Source organism: Lotus japonicus, chromosome 2 (genome assembly GCF_012489685.1).
Source record: "Lotus japonicus ecotype B-129 chromosome 2, LjGifu_v1.2".
Classification (NCBI taxonomy): domain Eukaryota; kingdom Viridiplantae; phylum Streptophyta; class Magnoliopsida; order Fabales; family Fabaceae; genus Lotus; species Lotus japonicus.
Window position 1 is genome coordinate 76,515,003 of NC_080042.1, and position 26,070 is coordinate 76,541,072.

At 35.6% G+C, this 26,070-nt stretch overlaps 5 protein-coding genes across 6 annotated transcripts; 3 read left to right on the forward strand and 2 right to left on the reverse strand.

Moving 5' to 3' along the window:
* Positions 1–1,380: 1,380 nt before the first annotated feature.
* Positions 1,381–7,129, forward strand: LOC130739706 (uncharacterized). Its single transcript, XM_057592084.1, has 6 exons — positions 1,381–1,600; positions 1,873–3,521; positions 3,789–3,902; positions 4,095–4,235; positions 6,126–6,312; positions 6,743–7,129. Exons 2-5 carry the CDS (start codon positions 1,896–1,898, stop codon positions 6,270–6,272), a joined length of 2,028 nt encoding a protein of 675 aa, XP_057448067.1. The 5' UTR covers positions 1,381–1,600; positions 1,873–1,895; the 3' UTR covers positions 6,273–6,312; positions 6,743–7,129.
* A 425-nt stretch (positions 7,130–7,554) lies between these two features.
* On the forward strand, positions 7,555–10,897 carry LOC130739705 (receptor-like protein kinase FERONIA). The gene has a single exon (XM_057592083.1). It carries the CDS (start codon positions 8,323–8,325, stop codon positions 10,789–10,791), a length of 2,469 nt encoding a protein of 822 aa, XP_057448066.1. The 5' UTR covers positions 7,555–8,322; the 3' UTR covers positions 10,792–10,897.
* A 209-nt stretch (positions 10,898–11,106) lies between these two features.
* On the forward strand, positions 11,107–14,385 carry LOC130739704 (receptor-like protein kinase FERONIA). The gene has a single exon (XM_057592082.1). The coding sequence runs from the start codon at positions 11,755–11,757 to the stop codon at positions 14,239–14,241; it is 2,487 nt and encodes an 828-aa protein (XP_057448065.1). The 5' UTR covers positions 11,107–11,754; the 3' UTR covers positions 14,242–14,385.
* Positions 14,386–14,439: 54 nt separating this feature from the next.
* Positions 14,440–15,840, reverse strand: LOC130739708 (universal stress protein PHOS32). 2 transcript variants are annotated; one of them, XM_057592086.1, is made up of 3 exons: positions 15,499–15,840; positions 15,313–15,407; positions 14,440–14,913 (listed from the first exon to the last, which is right to left on the reverse strand). In XM_057592086.1, exons 1-3 carry the CDS (start codon positions 15,815–15,817, stop codon positions 14,629–14,631), a joined length of 699 nt encoding a protein of 232 aa, XP_057448069.1. In that variant the 5' UTR covers positions 15,818–15,840; the 3' UTR covers positions 14,440–14,628. The 2 variants fall into 2 exon arrangements, with proteins under 2 accessions (XP_057448069.1, XP_057448070.1); XM_057592087.1 differs by having other exon boundaries at positions 15,313–15,404; positions 15,499–15,839.
* Positions 15,841–21,485: 5,645 nt separating this feature from the next.
* On the reverse strand, positions 21,486–25,883 carry LOC130739709 (truncated transcription factor CAULIFLOWER A). Its single transcript, XM_057592088.1, has 8 exons — positions 25,478–25,883; positions 24,167–24,251; positions 23,846–23,910; positions 23,627–23,726; positions 22,991–23,032; positions 22,812–22,853; positions 22,175–22,296; positions 21,486–21,866 (listed from the first exon to the last, which is right to left on the reverse strand). Exons 1-8 carry the CDS (start codon positions 25,660–25,662, stop codon positions 21,767–21,769), a joined length of 741 nt encoding a protein of 246 aa, XP_057448071.1. The 5' UTR covers positions 25,663–25,883; the 3' UTR covers positions 21,486–21,766.
* Positions 25,884–26,070: the final 187 nt, after the last annotated feature.

Here is a 26,070-nt window from a genome sequence, read left to right on the forward strand (position 1 = left end):
ATTAACTCTTATCCAGGTTTTATGGACTTGCCTGTCTGCTGCACACTCTTTTTGGTAATTCAATTGTTTTCCACTACCTAATCTCTATTTCATTTTTCCTCTCAATCTGTTTTGTCCATCTCACATGTGCATTGTAAGCTCTTGCTTGGTTTGCAATTTGGTTTTGTATTTTTTTATAACAGATGCATCCTCTTGCACAATTTAAGATCCTTCTAGATGGTGTAGAGTAAAAGAAAGACACTGATGCTCCCAACTACCAAAGAAGCATGACGATGATTGATGATCTGTGATGGATTTGCAAGAAAAGAAGTATGAGTTCTACACCAATGATAGTATAAAATGTGTTATTCTACATACACTTGGTAGCTACTATACATCTCTAAGAGACCACACTTCTCGATAAATGGTGACATTAAAGAACATGCAAAGATCTATATTTGTTGTAATGATGTTTCAAGGTGTTGCCTCCTATGTTTAAGACAGATCATGAATGCAAACTGTTTATGGACCAAATCGCACATGATTTAGTCACTGCACAATATATCTATTTGAATTTAAATATTTATGATTTAGCTTTAATCTTCTGTGATTTATTTATTCCACTTTTGTTTTTCAATTTGTTAATGGAGGAGAGGTTTAGATTTATAATGAAAAGTATATTATAGCACAATCTATCGTGCAACGCACGGGTAAGAAAAGATTGAAGATTCTGGATGACAATAGCGTGATGAAAATCATTAGCTTAAATTGAATTATGAACAATATGATTTGTGTATATGATGTAATGATGTGTCGTTAACATAATGATAATAAAGCAAAGAGATCGGTATGATTGTTAGGTCAACAGAATTATTGATAAGGTCCTGTGAAATATTTTCTCATTGCACAAGGTAAGTTTTGTTTCACTTCTATGAGATAAAAATTTAATCATCAAATCAAATATAATCATTTGCTAATAGTTTCATGTCATTTCGCAGGTACGCAACCCAATAGATCAAAATATATGTATTTACATCTTGAGAAGCAAAAATCATTATTACCTCACATGTGCATAATTGATGAATTTGGACATTTAATTCTTTTTTTTTCCAAACTTTTATATTGGTTAAATTGGAATATGACTTATTTGGGTTGTTCATTGGTACTCAATCGCAATCTTTTTTATAGTTATTTTAGTATATGAGTTTAAATCTGTGTTGCAAGGTTTCAATTAAAATGAAATGGTATGTGTTGGAAAATTCCTTTTGTGTCATATTATATACTATATATGTAGGAAATCTATTGTATTAAAAAAATTCTGGTCATATACTCACCGTGCAAAGCACGGGTTTATATACTAGTATAGCACAAAGTATAAAATCCTAGAATTGAGGCATCATTAAAAAAGTAAAAACGCTAACGTGTGAGAGTGCAAGAGATCGTGTGGGCTTGTGTATTAAAACGACTTCCCGTTTGGTGCAGTGTTGACTCTTCCTTCAATTCTCTTCATTCCCTGCGAAATTTCTAGGTTTTCCCGTTCATCTTCCCTCGCTGAATCCTTCACCATCGCCGCGTGCTGTGCTCGTCAACGAGCTTCTCCCTCTTCTTCTCACGCCGGAAGGTACGATTCCGATTCCGATTCCGTTTCAGTTCCCGCTCAATTCGCCGCCGTAACCCTCGATTTTTGTGTTGAATTCATTCGATTCGATCATTCGATGCATGTGTGTTTAGCTGCTAGCTTCTTGTTCTTCATCGTTTTTGTAATTAGGATTCTGAATTATCGTTGTTGTATATGTGAATTACACGCCGGAGATTGAAAACGCAGTTTTGAGATGAGTGGAATTTAGATATTGGGTTGATAGTTATATGCTTGCTTCTCTTTTTTTGGTGTAGGTATTTCGCTGATGCAGGTATAGATGATGGAGAAGGGTGTCTCGAGAGAGCATTTTCGACCCAGGACATGTTCTGGGAAGAAGAGCGCACCCGAAACTAGCCAGGTGAAAAAAGAGGGTTTGAAGAATGTTATTTACATTGATGTGGACAATGATCAGGTTGATGATGTGGTGATATTAGAATCTCCTGAGTTCGTGTCACGAAAGGTGCGTGGTTCGTGTGGGCCGAGTAGAGAAAGGACTTTTACGCCCCAGAGTGTTATCAGCATTGATACTGATGATGACGACGATGATGATGATGATGGTGGAAGTGATGGTGCGGACCGTCGTGGAAATGGTGATGCTGAAGGAGGTGGGGAGTTGGATAGTGATGCCACTTCAAGCAAAAGGCATTCGTCTTCCTCGAGCTCTGAGCAAAATTCGTTACACAACGATGTTGATGATAGTCGGAATGCCTATAAAAAAGAGTCTGTATCTAACATGGATAGAAGGAAGAAATCGTTCTTCGGTGAGGATGCTGGTGGAAGTCGTTATGGTTTATATGGGTCTGAATCTGAGTCATCTGATAGTGATTGTTCTGATTGCGAGTTCATGGACCGTGACGAGTGGGAAAAGTGGGAAAAGGTTTCAGCCAAGAGAAAGCGCGGGGTATCCAATAATCAAACGTGTCAGGAAGAGCATGCCGGGCCTTCCAGATGTCACAATAATGTTTACATTGATATTGATGAGGAAAATACTTATGAACAGCATGCTGAAGTCCCTGTATATCCTGGTCCCAGCAATGGTAAATATGTCAAGGAGAGTCAACCTTCCTTCTCTGCTAGAGACGATAGTCAAGTGCCTCGCTGCCCCAAGGAAAAAAATTGTAATTTCTGTAACAGTGTTGCTGGTCCTTCAAAGTTCAAGGAGAATCAACCTTCCTTCTCTTATAAGGATGGTAGTCAAGTGAATGGGATTTATTTTAATGTTGAAACTAAAACTTCTTTCAAGGACTCTGATCAGAAAGCTGAGCAGAGTTCTAAATCTCCTAGGTCTGAATCCGTAAAGGAAATGCATTCTTTTCGTCAAAGTTTTGATGTCAAGAATCAATGTTCTGATATCAAAAATGGAGAAAGGACAAGAGAAGAAAAAGTGTCTCCCAGCCCCAAGGGTAAAAACAGTGATTACTTTAGTGGTGCTTCTGGTGCTTCAAGTTTCAAGAAAGATTTGAGTGTTGAAGAGTCTAAATCTATGGGCTTCAGCCCAAATGCATGTGAAATGCAAGTTGACAACAATGAATCTGCATTGGGGAGTAAAGATGCCGGTTTCCAGAAAGATATGGGTGATTTAAGTTTCAAGAAAGATTTGGGTGTTGAAGAGTCTAAATCTATGGGCTTCAGCCCAAATGCTTGTGAAATGCAAGTCGACAACAATGAATCTGCATTGGAAAGTAAAGAGGCCAGTTTAGCTGAAGTGTATTCTATCTGTGCCTCTATTGATGAAAGACATGTTAATGGTAATGGGCTTGTGTTACATGGTCAAGATGGTGGTCTTACTGCTTCAAATGAGAGAAATATAATTAATGAAAAAGAAAAGCTCAAGGAGACTGATGAATATAAACAAGCCGTAGAAGAGGAATGGGCATCCAGACAACGACAACTGCAAATTCAGGTATAGTACGGAGTACCAATGTATACTTCTGTCGCAATGTCCTATATTTTGGACATTAGTCGTATCCTTGTCGTGTCAATGCTTCATGATGTCAACCCCTATATATTTGACATGTCTGCCAGCACCTATGGAGTTTAGTTTACTGGTGCTTTATGATGCTTGGTTTATATATGCTGCTTGTGTTTTTGGTGGGACAAAGAAGAGAGGGGGGGGGGGAGTTGAATTAATTTGTCTAATTGAGATTATGCAATACTTGTTCCTTTACAGGCAGAGGAGGCACAAAGATTACGCAAAAGGAAAAAGGCAGAAAGTCAACGCATACTGGACATGCAGAGAAGGCAAAAAGAACGCATTGAAGAAGTGAGAGAGACACAAAAGAAGGTTGAATATTATGTCTTTTAACTTATGCCAAATGTGTTTCTTGTGCTAATTATACTTCGTGTGTTCAGTGTTATTTGTTTACCTTCGAGTTTTTTCTTTTCTTTCCATACCTGGAGTGGACATGATTTAGTCATAGAAAGTCTGTAGTAACTGATCTTTCTATGTTAATTTGGTAAATAATGCCATATTCAGGATGAAGAGTTTTTGAACATGAAAGAGCAACTGCGGGTTGAAATACGGAAGAGGCTTAATCAATTGGAGATGCGTTGTTCTGATATGACCTCACTCCTCCGTGGCTTAGGAATACATGTTGGAGGAAGCTTTCCCAAGGAGGTAAGTTGTGTTTATATTTTGATTTATATACTACTATACAAGTCTACCTCACTTTACATTTTAGATTTTGCATGCTATGCTACCATCTTTTTTGGACTTGGTGTATTAATGCACAATTCAAGATGCTGTTATTTAAACCTATTGGTAGATTATTGATATCCTGGTATCTATTAATTATTAAATATTTCCAAAAAAAAACTAACAGCTAATGCACCTTTGACACAAAAGTCATGTTATTATTCTAACCTTTTGTAAAGTTCCATTATGGCATCCCTTCCTTCACTGATACTTTGGATTCTATTAGAAGTTTAAAATTAAATAGTAAATCTCCATCCATTGATAACTGTTGTGCTAAATTCCTAATATTTTGATAAATTTCATTATTGCAACCCTTACATTGCCTAACCTTTCATATTTTGAATTAAGGGCCTGTTGTTGATATCTCAATCTTTATCGCTCAGAGAAACATTTTTAGGCCTCTTAAAATTATTTTGAAGATACAAGGGCAAATTGAATGAGGGGAGTGAGTTGATGAGTGATGGAAGTACTGTAATTGGTAACCCAGAATACCTTTCTTAAAAGAAGAAATAATTCGAAAGAAAGTGATGGGAGTAAAGTCTCAGCAACTTGGAAATAATTGTATTATATTCCATTTTGACTTTTAAAATTTTATTCATGAATCAACGCCAGTGGCCAGTGCATTATTGCATTGATTGATCCATGTAGCCTACCCAACCTAGTGAAAAAATCTAAGCGAGGTTGTCAATAGCATGCGATTGCAGCCAATGGCTGCTCCAGCCTCCAGATTGCATAAATTTGCAGTTGCAGCCGCTAAAGGGATATAAATACAGGCCTTGTTGGTGCTCCTTATAGCTGCTATTTGATGGGACTGATGAAAACCCAAAATTGCCTTTTGGAAGTCAATACTAGGGCATTACGCAAGTGTTGTTGCTTGGGAAACTTACTGAAAAGGGTCTGGTAGGATGGGGAGGAAGAGATTTACTATTGTGATAGTGGTGTAAGTGATAAAGAGAAAGGCTTGGGTCTAGAAGGGGATAAAATGTGATTCCTATATATGATACTTTTATTTGAATTTTTCGTGTATTTAGGCTGCCTAGAAAATTTTAAGCATCGGAGGCTTGAACTTTTTAATTATGAATGTCATGATTTTGAGCATTTTTTTATTATTTAAATGTCATATAAGTTACTCCCTCCGTTTCAAAATAACTGTCCACCTAGAGAGAAAATATTTGTTTCATAATAACTGTTCACTTAGAATTCCAATGAAGTATTAATTGATGTTTTTCCATATAATGCCCCTATATGAAGAATAAATGATGAGAGATAATAATGCACTTTAAAGGGTAAAATAGAAAAACAAATATTATGTTTTAAAAAGTTAACAAAATTGATTGCATTCCTTAATATGTGTGCATCTCTTCTAAGTAGACACTTATATTGAAACGGAGGGAGTACTATATAAACTGTATAAAAAGTCGGCACAATGGCCGTCCCGCTATTGGATTTTTGGGCCGGTAGCTATGTGCCCCTATATCTAAGATTGACAACACTTCTTTTAAATTTTAGTTGGGGTCCCAAGTGCCTCATCTTAAGCATCAGATGACTTTCCCTGTTCAAGATTAATTTTTAATTTGCACTGCCACTGATGAGCTAGTTGAATTTTTGATTTATATCAGAGGAGTGCTACCAGTAGGTAGACTCCTTGACACACTTTTCAGCACATTCTTGAATGACAAATGTATTTTATAAAACGAATCAATAGTGTGTGTGTGTTGAAGATATTGTGCATTACTATCTCTTTATATAGAGCACTTTGTTATGTTTCATGCTAATATTTACTTATCCACCAATGGCTGATTGTCATTTCAGCTGCATGCAGCCTATAAGCGGGCCTTGTTTAAGTTTCATCCTGACCGTGCATCAAAAACGGACATTCGTGAGCAGGTTGAGGCTGAGGAGAAATTCAAGCTCATCTCTCGCTTGAAGGACAAGTATTTGTTGACTCCATGTCGCTAAATTAAATGCTAACACCTGAATGGATATGGTCGGTGTAATGGTGCGATCATTGAAATGCCTTTTCTTCATATCAAATTTGTTTTTTTGTTCAATTGTATTTAGGTATAAATAAATAAATAAATAATAGGTTAATGGAATAGGTAAGATGTTAGCTTCTAGAAATGCCAATTTTTTTTAGGATGGACACTAGAATTGATCATCTTCTTAGTTCATATTGATATTGGGCATTTATTATGGTCACTTTGAAGAACTTAGTGGGTTGCAATAGAGAGTAAAACAAAGTCAACTTGTGTTGTTTTTCCTATGTTAATATCTTGAGGTGGGGGAAAACCGTTAATAACTTGGTTTTTCAGCTACCAAATGTGTCATCAGCTTCCGTTCAACCCTTTGGCTTGTAGTGTTTTTGTACCCTCAAGTTGGGCGACAAAAGAATATTAAATCACAGTGGCATCTGCTTTTCTATTTGACAGGCTATATTGACCAGCGAGGGCCTTAGCTTTCTGGTTTGCTGCTATTTGAGTCTTGCAGTCACGTTCCTCTGGTCGGTATTCTGTGATTAACATTTTTAGTTTGCTTTTGTCTTGAAATGTTCTAAAACTCTTTATAGTTAGACGCTACTAGTCTTAGCTATTTAGTAAGGGCATTGGATTCCATACAAATTGCGTAACCAAACATGCACTAAGCACCCATATTGGACGCCTTAGTGTGCAACATTGCATGGTGTGAACAAAGGAAGAGTGATGATATATGCCATTTGAGTATTGATATAGCAAGATGGCAGAGTTAGAACCTAACTTGTTTGATGTGCAATATCTCAATGTTGTTGATGAAGAAAGATCAGTTTAAGATTCAAGTTATGCATCTGGTCCACCTAAGTTGTGTACTTACGGCTTCTTCAAGGTGTTATAAAAATTAATCGTGGAATTTTATTATTTTTTGTATTGTCAAAAGCTTTATTCTCATAAAATTGTTAATATACTTGGTTTCTGTTTCTGATTTTTAAAACGTTTTATTTTTATTTTTTATTTTTTAAATTAGTATTTAGTTCTCGACATTAATACAATGGTCCACTAGACTTGAATAGTCCGCATTAGTGATTTAGACAACCTTATTTTAAAATTGTTTCTGAAAATTAGTTTCAAATTATAAAAACCTAACAAAAAATTAAACAAATACTAGTCTACTTTTCCTGTTATAACCAAAAAAAAATACTCCCTCCGGTCCTTATTACAAGAAACAATTGACTTTTTTGGTTCATAGAATAATTAATGTATCTTTTACTAAATATAGACTAGATACATCAATTACATAATGAACCTAAAAAGTCAAATGTTTCTTATAATAAGGACCGGAGGGAGTACTAGTCTCCCTTTGACCATGGGCGATCACCAGTCACCACCATGATTCCTCAGGTAAATGTCTAGTTGTCTAGTCTCCCTCTTTAACTGTTCTTATAATATTTTAAAATGATGTTGTATAAATGACCCATGTGAGCTACTAACCCTCAACTCAATGGACCAATAAGATATTTTATAAATAATAAAATATAGAAATTTCAAATCACTTATCTTCAATTTGATTGAACGATGAGTTATTTAACCCAAAATTTCTTATGGGTTATTTAGACAATCCTTTTAAAATTGGATATAACTTTTCCCTCTCTCACCACCATCGAACTGAACTGAAAGCCACCAACCTCAATTCCCACTTATGTGCTCGATCTGTTTTTCATGATTTCAAATTATTTGGGGGAGATGGTGTATGAGCCCGTTTGGATGCAGAACAAAGAGCTTTATTGAAGATTATATACTGTTTTTTTTTCTTCCGGTAGATAATCGCTCTAATAAGTACCCTTTGATCCTCATTCAAACAGGATCTATGTCCAATTCAGGGACTCATGAAAGGATGTTTTGCAAATATGAAAAATAACCATGGGTATTATTGTCATTAGCTGTAAAATTACATAGTATATCAAGGGAATTCCTTATCTAAAGTATAAACCCCACTTTCCTCTGTTCAACATCAACCAGTTTTGCAAGTCAAGCTTAACATGAAGGAAACTCACATAATATTAGAGTCATGTGGGATTTTCATTACCTTTGTCCTGCATCTCTTGTTCTTCTTCTCCTTCTTTTTTCATCTAGCCACTTGTGATTCAATCAATGTCCCTTCAGATAAAATCCTCCTAAACTGTGGTTCTTCTGGAGCATCCCCATTCAATGGCGAAAACTGGATAGGAGATGTTGACTCAAGTTTCTTGCCTCCACCACATGACACAAATTCATCTACACTCTTGGTCTCAAACACAGCCTCCAAAGTACCAAAAGTTCCATACTCAACAGCTAGAATCATCCACTCTCCATTCACCTACTCATTCCCCTTCTCTCCTGGCCTTAAATTCATTCGTATCTACTTCCTTTCATCTTCATATTTGACTATGAAAGACCCTTCCAAGGCTTATTTCTCTGTCAAAGCTGGTCCTTACACCCTTGTTAGTAATTTCAATCCATCTCTTGCAGCAAAAGAGGTCAACTCAGTTTACTTCACCAAGGATTTCTTTGTCTATGTCAGGGAAGAGAAACTCAACATTACCTTCACTCCATCTCCTCTAATTTCCAATGCATTTGCCTTTATAAATGGTATTGAGATCTTCTCAGTGCCATCCAGTATATACTTTCAAGGCTCCAAATCCAAGGTTCCTGTTCCTTACCTTGGACACCATGAACCATTGTTTATTAGTGATGATGAATATGCTCTTGAGATGCTTCACCGTGTTAACATAGGTGTTGATCATTCCGGCGTTGATGTGGAAAATGCTTTTGGGTTATGGTTGGATGATGGAAGCTACATATCTAGCTTACAACATGGAAGTGTCATCAGTATAAGTACCCGTCCAGTTCAGATGAACTACACCACTTATTCCACTTCAAATTATAAATTTTCAGCACCAGAACAGCTATATAGGACTGCAAGGACAATGGGTAGCAATGGAGACACCAACCCGGGATACAACTTGACATGGTCATTCCCTGTTGATTCTGGATTCAAATACCTTGTCAGGCTTCATTTCTGTGAGATTTACCTAGAGGTAACAGAGGCTAATCAGAGGGTGTTCAAGGTGTACATAAACAACCAAACAGCAGAGGAAAAGATGGACATAGTTGCTATGGCTGGAGGGAAATTTACGCCTTTGCACAGAGACTATGTTGTTATGGTTCCTATGGAAAGTGGGAGAAGAAAGCAAGATATGTGGATTGCAATTCACCCCAACTTGAAGTATAAACCAAAATATGCTGATGCCTTGTTGAATGGGGTTGAGATCATCAAGCTAAGCGATAGCAATTATAGTCTTGCAGCAAGTTTCCAACTGAAGAAGGAACAAAAGGAGAAGAAAGTTTCTCGTTTCATTTTTGTAGCTGGTGCTTTAGGTGCTATTTTGGGTCTGTTGATCGTATTTTTCATTCTTTTCAAACTAAAGTATAGTGGAAATTTTCGGCTACTTCCATTTGATTCTCCTGAAAGAAGTCTCAGAAATATTCAGCATCATGTAACAGTGACTTCATGTTCTTGCTATCAATTCACATTGGCAGAGATAAGCACAGTCACTAACAACTTCAGTGATGCTCTTGTCATTGGGGAGGGAGGGTTTGGAAAGGTTTACAAAGGCACCATGCCAAATGGGGTTACTGATTTAGCAATAAAGCGCTCTAAGCCTAGTTCTCGCCAAGGGTTTAAGGAGTTTCAAAATGAGATCAATTTTTTCTCATTTTCTCACATGAACCTAGTGGCATTGCTGGGGTACTGCCAAGAGGGGAATGAACTTATACTTGTGTATGAATACATGGCTCATGGTTCTCTCTGTGAACATCTTTACAAGAAGAAACAAAACCAATCACTGAATTGGATGCAAAGACTCAAGATTTGTGTTGGTGCAGCTCGAGGTTTACATTACCTCCACACAGGCACAGAGGAACCAGTGATTCACCGTGACATTAAGTCAGCAAACATATTATTGGATCAGAATTGGGTGCCTAAGATTGCAGATTTTGGGTTATCTAGAATAGTTCCCTCAATTTACCACACTCATGTTAGCACAGAGGTTAAAGGCACTTTTGGATATTTAGACCCTGAGTACTACAAGAGGAAAAAACTGACTCAAAAATCTGATGTCTATTCATTTGGAGTGGTTATGTTTGAAGTGCTGTGTGGAAGGCCGGCTGTGAATGCCGAGGCAGTGGAAGAGGAAGATGAGAAAGTTGGGTTGGCTGAGTGGGCCTTGCATTGTTACCAATCTGGAACCGTTGATCGATTGGTTGACAAGGATTTAGAAGGAAAGATCAGGTCAGAATGGCTAATGGAGTTTGTGGACATTGGCATCAAGTGCTTGAGTAACAAGGGGGCAGAAAGGCCAACTATGGGAGAGGTGCTTGGTAATTTGGAGAAGATCCTTTCCTGGCAAGAGAGCCTTGAGGAACAAGAAATCAATGCAAGTCCATTCGTAAATGCTAGCAGGGCTTAGATTCAGTGTTTGATCTAATTGTAAATATGTTAGTGTGCAATATAATGATACAGTATGATTGCATCTTGTAAGATTAAGCAGCATGTCCTTAATTTTCTTCTCAGTATCTCTGATGGCCTTTCATGGTCTATGCTCTCTACTTCCAAAATTTTCCAAATCACAAGCACTGATCACAATTGACAAGAAGTAGTAGTTCTTCTCAATTGATTCTACTGTCCTCTATGATTTTGTCTTTATTTTGGTTTTTCACCAAGTAAAAATCGATGGTCTTCCAGTCTCACAAAGTTATATTAAAAAATGATTACAATATTTATAAATATATGTATAAATGTATAATAGTCTTTACTTTCGTTTTAAGATGATTTTCACAATGTCAGCAGTCAGCACCGTGTTAAATCATTCTCGCGTCAACTAGAATCCACAGCTGGCAATATGAACAAGTCTCCTTTATGCTTCATCAATTCATAGAAAACAAATACCGACACATAAAAATTTATATTATGTCACCAAGTCCCTTTCCTTATCCTATTCCTGCTCTTGCTTCATATGTTTCTGAGGAGTTACAGTTAGATTGATTAATCAGGAAAGATTTTGTTGAAAATTCAAACCACGTTATTGAGAGTAGTGCTTTCAACATGTGGTTTTCCACATGGTCTCTATTGTTGAATATATGTTTCGTTGTCAATGCATTTCTCTGCAACTTCTTCAAATTAATTTTAAAATCTCATTTGGTTTGTTAAAGTTCAAGCAAACACAGCATGGCTCCATACATGTGACTTTATTTTTAGTAGATAGGGTACACATGAAATTGTGGATAGTGTCTTTTAAAGAGTAAATTATCAGTATATTTCCTATTAAAATGAGTGACACAAGGCCACAGGGTTCCAATTACATTTGTTCTCTCTGAAAAAGTAGATTACTAGTATTTTTTTCTGAAATCTGTGTTTAGCTGATGAAGAGAATATGAACACTGTCTCATGTTTCATGTACATTTTTTTCTTTTACTTGTATCCCTCACACCTACAACTAATTGCTGTTGCTGACAAGGGCAGTTATGTTCCCTCAGAGAACATAGTTCTAAACTGTGGCTCCAGCACATCTGGACTTCTAGAATATGATGGAAGAAACTGGACCGGTGACATTGCTTCACCACATGTTCATTCTAATGCAGAACACACCAAGTCCTTAACAGCTAGAGCTCCTTCAACTCAATCTATTCCTGAAGTTCCCTACATGACTGCTAGGATCTTTCAGTCTCAATTCGCCTACACATTCAATGTAACTCCAGGTCCTAAATTCATTCGCCTTCACTTCTACCCAGCTTCCTACTTAGATTTCAATGTCTCCAATGCTTTTTTATCAGTCACTGCTGGTAACTTCACTCTTCTCCATAACTTCAGTGTTTCCCTCAATGCTGATTACCTCAACTTAGCATATTTCATGAAAGAATTCATTGTCCATGTAAGTGGGAGCAGTTTGGAACTTACTTTCACAGCATCATCTAATGCTTCTGATGCCTATGCATTTGTGAATGGGATTGAAGTTGTTTCTATGCCCCTTGGTTTGTACATTCGTGGTGATGATGCCAATCTTCCTTTAGTTGGCCACTATCCCAAATTGTTGTACCTTTATAATGATTCTGCCATGGAAAATTTATACAGATTGAATGTAGGAGGTGAGCAAATTCTACCTAAATATGATACCGGGATGTTTCGCACTTGGGATACTGATTCTGGTTACACATTTGGGGCTTTTGGGATTCAACCCTATAACATGACCGTGCCAATTGTGTATACAGATGATATTCCAGCATATACTGCCCCGGAAAACGTCTACCGCACATCACGTTCAATGGCTACCTTTGAGAATGGCCTTGTTAATTTAAATTACAATCAAACATGGCTTTTCCCTGTTGATTCTGGCTTCAATTATCTAGTTAGGCTTCACTTCTGTGAAACTTTTCAAGATATAATAAAGGAAAATGAGGTAGTTTTCTCTGTGTTTTTGAATAATCAAACAGCTGAAAAGGAGTTTGATCCAATTGCCCTGAGTGGAGGGCCTGGAGTTGCATTGTACCAAGACTATGTTGTGACGGTTCCTCAAGATAATGAGGCAAATCAGGATCTGTGGCTAGATCTGCACCCTTATAAGTATTCTAAACCTATGTACTACAATGCTTTCTTGAATGGTGTGGAGATTTTTAAACTGAGCAGGTTTGATAAGAAGAATCTTGCAGGGCTTAACCCTCCCCAAAGGAAGTTTGGATCAGCTGAAAAAAATGCTCCTCATGCTGCAAAATTAAGAAACTCAAAGAAACTCATATTTATCCTTTTTGGAGTTTCACTACCAATTCTCCTGTGCTTAGTTCTATGCAGGTTGAAGGTGATTAGACCTAGAAGGATCATATCATGGTTTGGTCTTGTTGCACTTCCACCTAATCAAATTGAAAACAAGTCATCATTTTCATTGAGAGCGATAAAAGTGGCAACAAAGAACTTTGATGAGGCTCTACTTATAGGCACAGGTGGATTTGGCAGTGTCTACAAGGGTAGCTTTGATGGTGGGGTAACTTCTGTAGCCATAAAACGTGCCAATCCAATGTCAGAACAAGGTGATATGGAGTTTGAGACAGAGATTAAATTGCTCTCGCAGCTCCGGCATAGCAACCTAGTCTCACTTTTGGGTTACTGCAATGAAGATGGGGAGATGATACTGGTCTATGACTTCATGGCTCATGGAAGTCTCTATGATCATCTTCATTTGAGGCAGAGGGATCAAGATCAACCCCCTTTGTCATGGATTCAACGTCTGGAGATATGCATTGGAGTTGCAAGAGGTTTGCATTACCTGCACACTGGCACACAGCAAAGGATCATTCACCGCGACATCAAGACAACAAACATACTCTTAGATCAAAATTGGGTGGCCAAAATATCAGATTTTGGGGTGTCAAAGTCAAGCTACAATTCCTTAAGCACCACCAATATCAAGGGTACCATTGGTTACCTAGATCCAGAGTACTATCAGTGCAACAAGTTGACTGAGAAATCTGATTTATACTCACTTGGGGTGGTGTTATTGGAGGTGCTGACTGCCAGGCCTGCTATAGTTCCTGGTGAAGATGATGATGAGTGTGCAAACTTGGCTGAATGGGTTGTGTTCTGCTTTGAGAATGGGAATTTAGAGCAAATAGTGGACTCCAACTTAGAAGGAAACATAGTGAAGGAGTGCTTTGAGCTGTATATAGAAGTTGCAATGAAATGTTTGGCAGAAAGAGGGGTGGAGAGGCCATCCATTGGTGAGGTGCTAGAGAAACTTGTTCAGGCATTGCAACTTCAGAAAAATTCAGGTACTGGTGTACATAGGAATGATAACACTGGTTTGCTGGGGTATTCAGATTTGACACCTGGTGTTGAGTTCTCTGATATCATGATGCCTGTTGGCAGGTGAATGTGATATTCTGAAACCAAATTGTATCAATGCATTGCTATTAGATATCAAGACTTAATTTCTTCAAATAGTTTGTTTGTTTTGTCAGTTATAAGGAGTCAAAAGCAATGACTCATTCCTATTTAGTGAAAAGTTGTGCAGGTTAGACACAGACCAGAATGTATTATGGTCTTGTACCCATTATGTAGCAGAAATCAATAACCAGAAACCATAGTTTTAATGACACTTTGCTACTTCCCAATCATAATTTCATACATTTTCTCAATTGCCGGACACCTTATTATGTATAAACATTGTGGACTCCAGATACAACAACACGGTATATAGTTACTTGTAAAATCTTGAAGGTGACAACATTGATCCATAGTTGTGTGTTGTGACTATAGATTAAGCTAAGAGCCAGAAATCTTTGTGACGCTTCGTAGTAATCATGTAGCCTCCAATTTTCTTGCTTTTTCTTCTCACAGCAATTGCCATGCAATGAGCATTCTGGATGCAATACTCCACCACCCCACCAGTAACTCTGTTGCCTGCCCACATCATTAGAAGACGCCACGTTGTGGACCTCTTCTTCTGCCCCAAAACCAGAAGCCCCGCGCCATGTTTCTTTGCTTCCTCCACTATTGTTGGACCCTTTTCCTTTCCTTCTGTAACAGCAATCTCAATTTGTACCTAACAGAATCATTTAATCTCGTCCTTTAACTATCTTATTTATATAAAGTAAAATATTTCCATTAACATGAGCCTTAATATATATGCACACGCGGGATATCTCCCTGATTTACATTAATAACTTTCCAACATGGGATGAACTCTTGATTCATAAAAATGCAACAAATTCACATGCCCTTCCTAATACTTTTTTATTAATTTCACATTTTGAGGCACATCAGAAACCGGCGTTAATAAGCTAGAATCAATTTTGAGTAGAAGCTTCTTTGAATAACTTTTTGGTTTCAGAATTAACTCAGTTACAAGAAGCTCATCCAAACATGGTATTAAGAGAACGTTGAGTACTATCAATAATGGTATATACCATAGAGCCTATTTACATAAGGTATTTAAACTCACCTCTGGCATCTTCACATTGCACATGTTCTTGAAGGAGGAAGCAAGTTCATAAGCCCTTGGATCTATCTCCTTGCTGGACCCTTCCTCAGTGGCTGCTACATTGAGTGAACCATACCTGATCACTTTCTGTCATAATCAAACTAACTCAAATTTGAAGAATGAACAATGGTATGATTAGCTTTGCACCTTGTTTAGAAGGCTTCATCACATGAAGAAGAATTATAATGTCCTGGTTCTGAACTGTGTGAGTGAGTGCCCATTGCACAGCACCTTTGGCTTCAAGGCTAGAATCAACCACAATCATGATCTTCCTACCAATCATAGACCCTGGTTTCACCCCATCATCTGATTTTTCCTCACAAGCACTGCAGGAATTCTCAGTTTTTTTATCAGTTTCACTGGCATTTGTGTCTAGCTTGGCTTGTATAGGCGGCGAACGCACTCGGGCATGAGGCCTAATTCTGTTAAGGCAGAAGCCTGGTAACCTTGTTCCTCTCTTACCCATGTCTTGGAATGTTGTTGGAGAAGGCGCCAATTATTATAACAGAGAAAGAGCAACAATGAGAAAATTTCTAAAATGTTGGTCTGGGCCATAGTTCATTTCTGCTTTGCTTTCTCTTTTACTTTTCTAATCATTTGTGTAGTTCTTGGTTTCTTTTGATTTTTCCCTTTGTGGAGGGTCCTTGTGTTGTTCCACATGAACGTGCTTGTCATCAAGCTGTAGGTCCATTCTCCCTCAGCCCTGGCCCTTAGACATGGTTAAATAATCAACCTCATTATTAGAGCACTTTGTTTCTACTTTCTCCTTCTAACAACTCATCAGAGACTTATTCTGGGACTGATTGTAATTTGCAATGTCCCATTTTGGCATCATTGCAGGATGTTTATTTTTGCTTTTTGCTTTTCTCCCTTTAATTTTGTTAAGGGTGAAGAGCTGTTAGGTTAACAACAATATAGCATGTGAACCAAAAAATTAAATGTATAAATAAAGTTGTTTGCAGTTATACTAGCATCAAACAGAAGAAAAAAAGGATATGCTTTCCAGCTTTAGCATATCAAGGTTGTGCTAATCTAGCTGTATCTTTCACTCTAGGTATAGTATTCTAATGATGCATGTTTCATTCATGATGCCCTCATCATCTAAATCAGGCAGTAACTAAAAGTAAAACAAGGTCTACAAAGGCAAAGAGGTCTTCAGATGGAACATTTAGGGAAATTATGATGAATTGTTCTTGGAGAATTTCTTCTGCTGAAAAACATTGTAAATTGTGTGATGAACTATCATGACTAACAAGTTACCAGTTCCTTTTGCACTGCATAGTATATATTCAATAACTTTCTTCCTACGCTACAGGCTCATTATTTTAATGATACAGATTGAATAAAACTTAATAGTACAATGATACCCCCCATAAAGAAAAGGATAAAAAATGATGAAAATGATGAAGGTTTGGCTTCATAATGTGAATTTCTAAAGTTGAAATAATGTCAAAGGCTTCTTTGAAAAAGAGAACTTTAAAGGTCCTGTGGTTTCTAAGAAACAAAATCATCCCTTAACTCTAGCTGGCCTTATCCAATACATTATGAACATGAGAATGACACTTCATATATTGCATAAATGACCAAAATGACAAACTAGGCATTTTTGGAACCTTCTTGTTCAGTAACTCATGCATTACCGAAGGTATCCTCCTTGTATGCTTCTAGAGCTCAGTTTTGGTATCTAAGATAAAAAAAATGTTTCACAAATGAGTTAGTGACACATGATGGACATGTATAGTGGACTAATTAAGAGATTGAGTGTAATTAGTTCATTGAAATGCCACTTAATTTGAAATTATGCTGGGCCTGCTCCCTTAAGAACCAACATTAATAAAGAAAAAAGGAAGAAGATGATAGCTACATGCTAACTTCTACCTTGACTCTCAACCAGAAAGAGGGGAATCTTCAATTGATTGGAAGGAAAAAGAAGATTCTCTCATAGTAAACAAGATGTCCCATCTTAACAGAAATGATAAAGTCTTGAGGTAATTGGGTACAGTAAAACCAGGTAACACTTCAATTGATTTCTAATTATCATTGTAGTTACAGTGTCACATCCACCAAATTTTCATGTTTATTCATATAAAATTTTCAAATATTTGGTTATGCTAAACAACAACAAGTAAATTGAAAATTAATTAATTGGCTGGTGGTGCTGAAACTCCTACATTAGATAGTTGGAAGAGACAATGAGTGTTTATAAGATTTGGTGTTCTTGGGCCAAAATCTTGAGATTTTTGGAATCACACACCACACTCATACTAGCCCATCACACTATACTAGCCCATAGAACCATGTTCAAACATATGCTCATGTGTGATTCATAAGTTTTTTTAATTCCAAAAGAAAGAAAAAAGAATGGAGATTTGAGAGTTAAAAATGTGTGTGATAAATAATTATTATTTTTTCATGGGGTTTTCTAAATGACCCATGTTGAAATTTGGGTTAAATAACCCATTGTTTAGGTGTATCAATCACATTTAAGATAATTGATTGAGTTTTTATATTTTATTTATTAATTTATTTAGGAATAAATATGTTTTTGGTCCCTAATTTATGCAAATGAATCTATAATGCTACCTGAAAAATAAAACACAGGTTTTAGTCCTTAAAATTATTTTTCACATCTATTTCAGTCCCTCCAAAATTTCTTCCACTAAATTTAGTCCTCTCCCCTCATAATTATTTCAAAACCTAGAATTTTATATATCCCAAAACTCAAAGAACGCAGCCATGGGATTCTCAGATCACTTGGTTTCATGTTGTTGTGTTCTTCAAATTTAAATATATAGAATAATGAATTTGACAAATCTATTCGTTTTGTTTTGCGTTATCTTGCTATGTATTTCTTCGTTACTGTAGGTGAGCCTTGGGCCACCGTTTGATGTTTTCTGTTCTTTATTTGAATAATATTTGTCTTTCAACAAAAATGAATTCATATAACCCGCGTAGGACCAAAAAATGGCTTCCTATACCATATGCAAAAATGGAAACGTGGAGTTATTCTTGTACAATATGAAATAATTATGAACGAAAGAGAGCTAAATTTGATGGGAGAAATTTTAAAGGAACCAAAATTGTCACGTATGTTTTATGATATCATAAGGACCATTTAGATTAAATGTAATTTTTCAAGGACTAAAACTTTTGTGGTTTTTTTCAGGTACCATCTTATATTTATGTGTATGAGTGAGGGACTAAAAACATATTTAACTCTAAATATATTATAAATAAAATATAAAAAATTCAACTAATTTATCTTAAATGTGATTGGTCCACCTAGACAATGAGTTATTTAACCCAAATTTCACCATGAGTCATTTAGACAACCCATTTTTTTCATTCATACAGATATTCATGGATCCAATTGCCAACTAATGGAATAGTTATAAACATTTTTCCTTTCATTTTAAGTTTTCCTTACATGAGCGAGAGGTAAATTTTTTTGAAAATGTTATGCGTACATACAATTTTCACAAACATACAATCGATATACTATTTAGTGGCAATTTTTAACCGTTGTTAAAGTTAAGGGCGGCCACTAAGATGTATGTTGATTGGATGATTGCCACAAACCATATGTACACCTATAATCACTCTAAACCTTTTTTTGGTGAGATCCACTGGATCAATTTTTCTTCCCCATCACTTCCCCTCATCCAAGAATTCTTATTCAGCCCTTGTTTCTTGTGCTTATGGTGGAAATTGGTCAGACAAAGACAAAGGACCCGCGGCTTGACCCTTTAATTAAATTTCTCACATCTAGGCTTTTTAAAAAGTTTAATTAACTAAAAAATTGGGATTTGATAAAAAAAATTATTTAGCTTGATTAACTGACCTATTTACATGTATAATAATTTGCTTTCAAAAAATTATTATTAATTTAAATAAATTTAATATATTATTTTAAAACTCATAATATTGTTTTTTTGAAGACGCTGGTATGCTGGTATGCAGAAAGACATATTAGCATGCTCGCTATTGACATTTTTACAAGGGAATTTGTTAATTTAGGTTTGTAAATAAGCTAGTAGGTCAAATTATTTAAAAGGCCAAGTCAAACCTTAAGTTTAAGCCACAAAATTAGAATGTAGGTCATAATAACCACGCAAAACCAAACTTGTATGCACGATCTATTTCTACCGCTACTTGTGCCCATTATTATTCCTTACATTTTGAATATAAGAACATTTTTCTTGGCTAAAATGACACACAACTGACTATATATATTTTTTACGTCGACTCTTCTAAGCTATACTTCTGTTACCTCAGACTAGGTTTAGATTCATCTCTGGCTCTATATTCCCATGAAGAACATATCTCGGTAATTAAAGTTTGTACAAGTTGACGAATACGTGAATAATAAAAATCATATAACAAATAAAATAAATATAGAGGTTAACAAGAGATGGCACGTACACACTACAAATAGCTTCTGAAAGAAAATCTATGAATCTATTCTGATTGCATCAGCAATATTTATTTTTAGAAGCCAATAAATATATTGATTAGAAGTATACGGGTACGTACTTGAACTCAATATTGATTGCATCAGCAATACTCGTTTATTTATTTTTCTTCATTTCCAACTTAGAAGCCTTTGAGCGCTATTTCCAGCTAAAGACTCCAAAACAAACCAAAAAAAAAAATTAGACTCAATGTTATTTTGCTATTGAATTTTCATATTCAGCTAGTAAGAAAGTTAGCGGAATTCACCACCAGAAAAACAATTTATTAGAAAAATAAATTAAGAGGTAAGAGTGTTAAAGATATTCCAACCTATCATACTTGACTACTTAAAATACATGATTGAGTAACTATTCAGTTGGCTATGAACATTTTCCAAAGCTCAATTTTGTTAGAAGCAATAAATTATTTCTTCATCAATTTTGTTTGCAAATTAAATTTTGGAGAAGAGAGAAGAAAATGAGAAGTTTATGAAATGTTCTCCCTTTGTTAGAGCTATTTAAAAAAGGAAAAGACTGGGGAATTTTTGAAAATCCTCCAAGACTCCCCTAAATTAAAGGTGTGTTTTCGAAATGAATTTGAGAGAGGGAAGGGAATGGAAAGATTTGCAAGAAGCCATCCTTATTTGTGAGTTTATAAGGAGGGGAGAAGAGTTTTTTAAAGAAGGATGAAAGACTTTGAGACATTTTTGAAAATACTCCAAAACATCTTCAACATCCTCTCTTAGTTATTTTGTGATGTTCCCTCAAATTTAAACTTTTGAGGAATTTTAAACTTCCAAATTAATAAGGGGAGGGCTTAGCTTTCCTTCACCCTCTCTTCCCCTCTAATTTCTCATTCCCTAAATAAAACATCTCAAATAAAACCTAAGGGAGTGTTTTTGAGTTAAGTTTTGATGGGAGGAAAGAGAGATGCTTATGAGAATCTCTGACCTTATTTGAGAGATTTTACGAGGGGGAGGGTTTGAGGTATCATTTAAAACCCTCCAATACCCCTCAAAACCCCTAGTTTAGTTATATATCTGATTTCCTCCAACAAATTTGGGATTTTGGAACTCCCAAACAAGGGAATAGCTAGCTTGTCTTCCTTCCCCCTCTCTTACTCTCCCCTTCCCCTCAAAGTCTTCATTGCCCCTCTGCTAACAACTTACAAACAAAGTCTAAGGGTGTGTTTGAGTTTTTATGGGAGGGAAAGGAAAGACTTTGAGGGAAAGGAAATAGAAAGGCAAGTAGGGGGGAGGAATGTAAACTCTTTCCTTGTTTAGGAATCCCAAATTCCTCTAAACCGTCCAATTTGGGAGAAATCCACAAATCAACTAAATGAGGGTATTAGGAGGGTCTTTTTTTTTTTCCGAAAAGGGGAGGGTCTTTGTTGGTTTTCAAAAGTTCTACATATTAAACTCTTAGCCCTCCTTATAAACTCACAAAACAAGGGGAGGGCTTCATGGAAGCCTCTAATTTTCTTCACTCTCCTCCAAAATTCAACTCACAAACACACTTTAAGAGAAGATATCTTTGGTGCATGAAATAAAACCTAAAATCAAGCATAATCGAAATCTTAAGTTTGTTTAACACAATGAGAGAAAGATTAACATTTAACAGTTTAACACTGTTCATCCAAAAAAACTATACACTAACTAGAAACTACTCATTAGAAGAAAACCAAGATAATAAGTCTAATTTTAATAATATCCATATCCTGATTAAGTGAAAAGACTCCTGGTCTCCTGCTTAAAAATAGTCCCATTACAGATAATCTAAAGGTCCATCATAATTTGATTACAAATTCAAGATGAGTTAGCTTACAACCAAAATACTTCAATATTAATGTCTTCACATTAGGCAAAGGCATAGAAACATGCATGTATAAAGCATTCAAACATGACAGTATAAACTTGTTCATAACTTCATGTATGCTTGTAATTCTATAACATCATCCAGCTATTTCAGAAGCACCCAAGGTGATGGCAAGAATAGAATGGTTCCAGAGTGAGGTCAAGATCGTTCCTCCCCAGTTCTGGTGCTTCTTGCTGATGGTAATTGCCACTGTAAAATCAAAATTATACATGGTGAGAGATCTAGTTGCCTTGGTTAGACTAGCAGTTATTCAAGAAAAAATAGAAGTAGGAAAAGCAGAAGATATTTTCTAGCTAGAAGATGAACTAATAGCATGTTTAGACTTTAGAACAACTTCTTTTTCCCTCAGAATCAATTTTGGTACCTAGAAAATATTAACAGAAACATCTATTCAAAATTGATTTAGGCTATAGAATCAATTGTAGAAGGATATTCAAACAAGCACTAAACGAAAGTGCGTAATTGCAATAACATCAAAAAAGGAAAGGTTGCCCTACCCCATGTTCAAAGTGGGAAGGGGTTCTTGGTGCAGTAAGAAGGATGTATCAACCCTGTAATTTGGCTGCTCCAATTGAGGAGCCTCCTGTGCTACAGCTTTCTCTTTCTCTTTCTCCTTGATCTGATTTCAAATCACAAATTAAATATGTTAGGTGACAATGTAAATGGCTGTCAAGGGAATGCATTATCCTTTTATAAAATATGGCTAAATTGTTGCAGTAATAGCACTCTTTTCATATCTCGAGTCAAGTCACTGGGTTTAAAATTGCTATTAAAAATGTCAATAGAAGCCACTCAAATATAAGCTTATACTTTTTTGGCAATTAAGGTGTATGTCATTTGTAAATATAATGTCTAGGATATCTATATATTTTACTCCTATAAATTCATGGGTCTTATCAAGAACACTAGGTGTTTGAATAATTGTTTATGTTCACATAATATCAGAGAAAAAGATACAAATAATTTCACTACTCAACAACCATGCTCTTATTATCTTATATAAGTCTATTAATTATGTCACAAATTTCTCTTATAAAAGTACCAACCACAAGTTCTGAACTGGATTAAGAAGCATTAACTCTGCTAAAATGAAGTAACAAAACAAAAAACAGTTGTAAAGACAGACAATGTCACCTTCTTTGCAAGCATGTTGTTCTGCTCTTTAATCACTTTCTCCTGTCACAGAGAGCAATGAGACAAATCTCCATGTCAATTTCATTATCTTGAGAAACATACTACTATCATTCTAGGTTCACACTCAGACTGATAGAAAACTGAATAAAGAACAGATAAACTGGAGTTTTAAGACATACCTTTTTCTGAAGGTCAGAAATAGAATCGTACATCACTTGATTCTGTTATCATGTGAGAACACATTATCATCAGAACAATAACCATATGATTAATATATATGACTAAGATAAGAACTAAATTTAACTCTTTAATAGTTTTAATTATCCATATAGGACAATTCTCTAGGGTGACGCACCCATAAACCATGTTTTCACAACTAATAATTAGTAAACGTTATTTCCAATATACTACTTATGTGGTAAAATTAATTTACAGAGAAGTTTTGGGACTAGATTAAAGGAGATGATTTAAAATTAGGGGATAAAACTCCACATTGGGCTCAAGAGTAATCCACAAGTAAGTTGGACACCACATCTTTCACCAAAAACCTTAAGGTATTAGGTGTATGAGTCTTCTCACTTATAAAGTGCTCAAACTTATCTTTATCTTCCAATGTAGGAATTACTCATACTTCATACACAACACGTTTTACAATGGATCATGTTAAAAACTGTTTCACACATGAATTTTAGTCTTGACAATATGTTATTTATGTGCTAAAACCTATGTGCAGATATACATTTTTAACTTATGAACCGTTTCATTGGATTGTAGGCTAAGACAAAAATAATTAATATAATAGTATATGTATGTACTCTGCGTGTACGGATGTTCTTGAGAGCAGTATCTAACTGCTGCTCCAGGCATTGAAGCTCTTTGAGACTCATTGTATCCAAATCCTCTCCAACATAGTGCCTGAACAAAGGATTCCAGATTACACCAATTAACTCAGTGACACATGTGAGTAAAACAATACTAGGAAATTAAAGAATGTATGTATATGCTTGGGTCATCATCTATATATATTAATATACCTGTGGTTTCTCTGCAAGAGGTCAATCTTTGACTTGAGTCTAGTATATTCTATAGTCCAATTTACCTGCACAATGTATACATATACACAGCTAGCTACTTAGCTCCACATATATAATAAAGTCCAGTACATGTTTCCAATAAGGTTTTGATTATATCACTTATATGTCATCCTAGTCTATATGCATGTTTTATAGTTCAGTTATCACATCTGTGACAACATTCATGACTGTTTGTATAAGAATCTCCATTGCCATGCATTGATGCAAATAAGAAATTAAATGCTTGTATTATTTTTTTGTGTATCTGATCTGATGTCAAACCTGTTCATCAGAATTATCTGCATTTCCTGCTAGCTGTCTCTCTGCATAGTTGTACCTTTCATGGCGTTCCAGAATCTTCTCCATGCTGTTCAATGTCAAAATGTAACAAAAATAATATGTGAAGTACTATTATAGTTTCCAAAGAATATTCTCAAGTTAATTTATTGTTGAATTTAAAATATTAAACTTCACAGATAGAGGCATCGTATATATATCTAACTAAAATGGAGCATATAAGAGAAAAACTACTAGTCCCACTACCATTCAATTACATATATCAAAATAAATAGAAAACTCTTGAACTCAAAAAGAAGATTTGAAATACAAATTATAAGTTCATTTGTGAAATTAACTGCTGACAAATGACTGTTGTGTACCCAACGGCTGAGACAGCAGGACTTAAGCTTGAAACTGAACATGACATTTATGCAGCTACGTGTTGATCAAACATGTAAAAGCAGCCGCCAGTGTAAACAAAAAGAAGATCCTGACTTACAAAAACAAGTGAAATTTTTTAAGGTTTGTTAGCAAGAAAAATATGGTTTACAAGTTAATCGAGTTTTTGTGGAAATAACGTTTGGAACATCAGGAATATATTGTAAATAACGTGTACTGAATGTTAGTTGTAAAAACATGATTCATGGGTAGATCGTTTTTAATATGGTCCCGAACTATCCAAATTTTAAAACAAAAGAAAACTTAGCAAATATTCTTTCTTCACGAGGTTCTGGATTTGAAAGAGAAAATGAACACACCAAACTAAGACTATTAAGCTTCACTTCAAGTTTGCAAGACATTCACAATGCACCTCATCTAAGATTTTCAACAGAAAAGAAAAAAAAAGGGCTTTTACAGGATCGCTTGGTATTCTATAATTTTCTAAAGGAAGTGTGCATATGTTGTTAATCATTCTTTGAGCTTGAGAATTTCTGCAGCCCTCTTTTTTTAATCTAAAAAAATGATCGGCTTGTCTATATTCCAAAAATATATCATCAATAAGCCTGCGCGCAGGGTTGATCTTAACAACAAACAAATAATACTTAAGAGAAAGAAGAGTTTTTTTTGTGTTTTTCAATACCCAAAACTAAAACCCTTTCCATGAGCCAAAACATAAAACAGAAGAAAGCAAGAAAGAATGGAAAAAAGATGATTTTATATCACCTAAACTCTATATCTACACACACAATAAATCAGTGTGATAGAGATCTCATAAAAAATTAGTATATATATGCATATTGTTAATAATAAAATGGAATGACATAGGGTTTGTGATTTTTTTTGTATTAGAAGATATATAGAATAAAATATTACCATGAATCAGTAGCATACTCAAAGAGCTTTCCTTTGTGGGAGAAGACAATCAAAGCAACCTCAGCATCACATAGCACAGAGATCTCATGAGCTTTCTTAAGCAACCCACCTCTCCTTTTGGAGAAAGTCACCTGCCGATTGATCACGTTCTCTATCCTCTTCAGTTCAACCCTACCCCTTCCCATCTTTCTTTCCTAATTTCTTCTACTTCTTGTTTTGTTTCTATTTCTATTATTGAACCTACCTACCTTCTTCTCTTTTTCACCCAAACAGGAAAAGAGAGTGTTCAGGTCATGTGTATTTCTATTTCTTCTTCTGGACAAGTATACATGTATATATATATTTCTTCAACCGTGTATAATATTCCTCTATTTATCATAACTTTATATTCTATCTATAGATAGAAGGGTTAAAATGTTACTATGTTAGTAAGCACTAGTAGTAGCAGGGTAAGGAAAGATGAGAGTGGTGATTGACTAAGTGGTTTTTGGTTTCTGGTTTGGGGAAAAAGCAGGTGAAGTAGTTTAGTTAAACCTTGTGCTGTCGATATGGGATTGGTGGGTCAGTGTACTGTTTGTGGACATTGTCTCGTA

What these genes read in the sequence shown, in the direction of transcription:
- LOC130739706 (XM_057592084.1), top strand. Translation starts at nt 1,896, where the DNA reads ATGATGGAGAAGGGTGTCTCGAGAGAGCATTTTCGACCCAGGACATGT. An exon ending in AACGACAACTGCAAATTCAG is followed by an intron (nt 3,522 to 3,788) that starts GTATAGTACGGA and finishes GTTCCTTTACAG; the next exon opens with GCAGAGGAGGCACAAAGATT. An exon ending in GAGGAAGCTTTCCCAAGGAG is followed by an intron (nt 4,236 to 6,125) that starts GTAAGTTGTGTT and finishes TTGTCATTTCAG; the next exon opens with CTGCATGCAGCCTATAAGCG.
- LOC130739705 (XM_057592083.1), top strand. Translation starts at nt 8,323, where the DNA reads ATGAAGGAAACTCACATAATATTAGAGTCATGTGGGATTTTCATTACC.
- LOC130739704 (XM_057592082.1), top strand. Translation starts at nt 11,755, where the DNA reads ATGAACACTGTCTCATGTTTCATGTACATTTTTTTCTTTTACTTGTAT.
- LOC130739708 (XM_057592086.1), bottom strand. Translation starts at nt 15,817, where the DNA reads ATGGGTAAGAGAGGAACAAGGTTACCAGGCTTCTGCCTTAACAGAATT. An exon ending in GATGAAGCCTTCTAAACAAG is followed by an intron (nt 15,408 to 15,498) that starts GTGCAAAGCTAA and finishes CACTCAATGTAG; the next exon opens with CAGCCACTGAGGAAGGGTCC. An exon ending in GCAATGTGAAGATGCCAGAG is followed by an intron (nt 14,914 to 15,312) that starts GTGAGTTTAAAT and finishes TGATTCTGTTAG; the next exon opens with GTACAAATTGAGATTGCTGT.
- LOC130739709 (XM_057592088.1), bottom strand. Translation starts at nt 25,662, where the DNA reads ATGGGAAGGGGTAGGGTTGAACTGAAGAGGATAGAGAACGTGATCAAT. An exon ending in GAGTATGCTACTGATTCATG is followed by an intron (nt 24,252 to 25,477) that starts GTAATATTTTAT and finishes GACATTGAACAG; the next exon opens with CATGGAGAAGATTCTGGAAC. An exon ending in CTCTTGCAGAGAAACCACAG is followed by an intron (nt 23,727 to 23,845) that starts GTATATTAATAT and finishes TCCTTTGTTCAG; the next exon opens with GCACTATGTTGGAGAGGATT.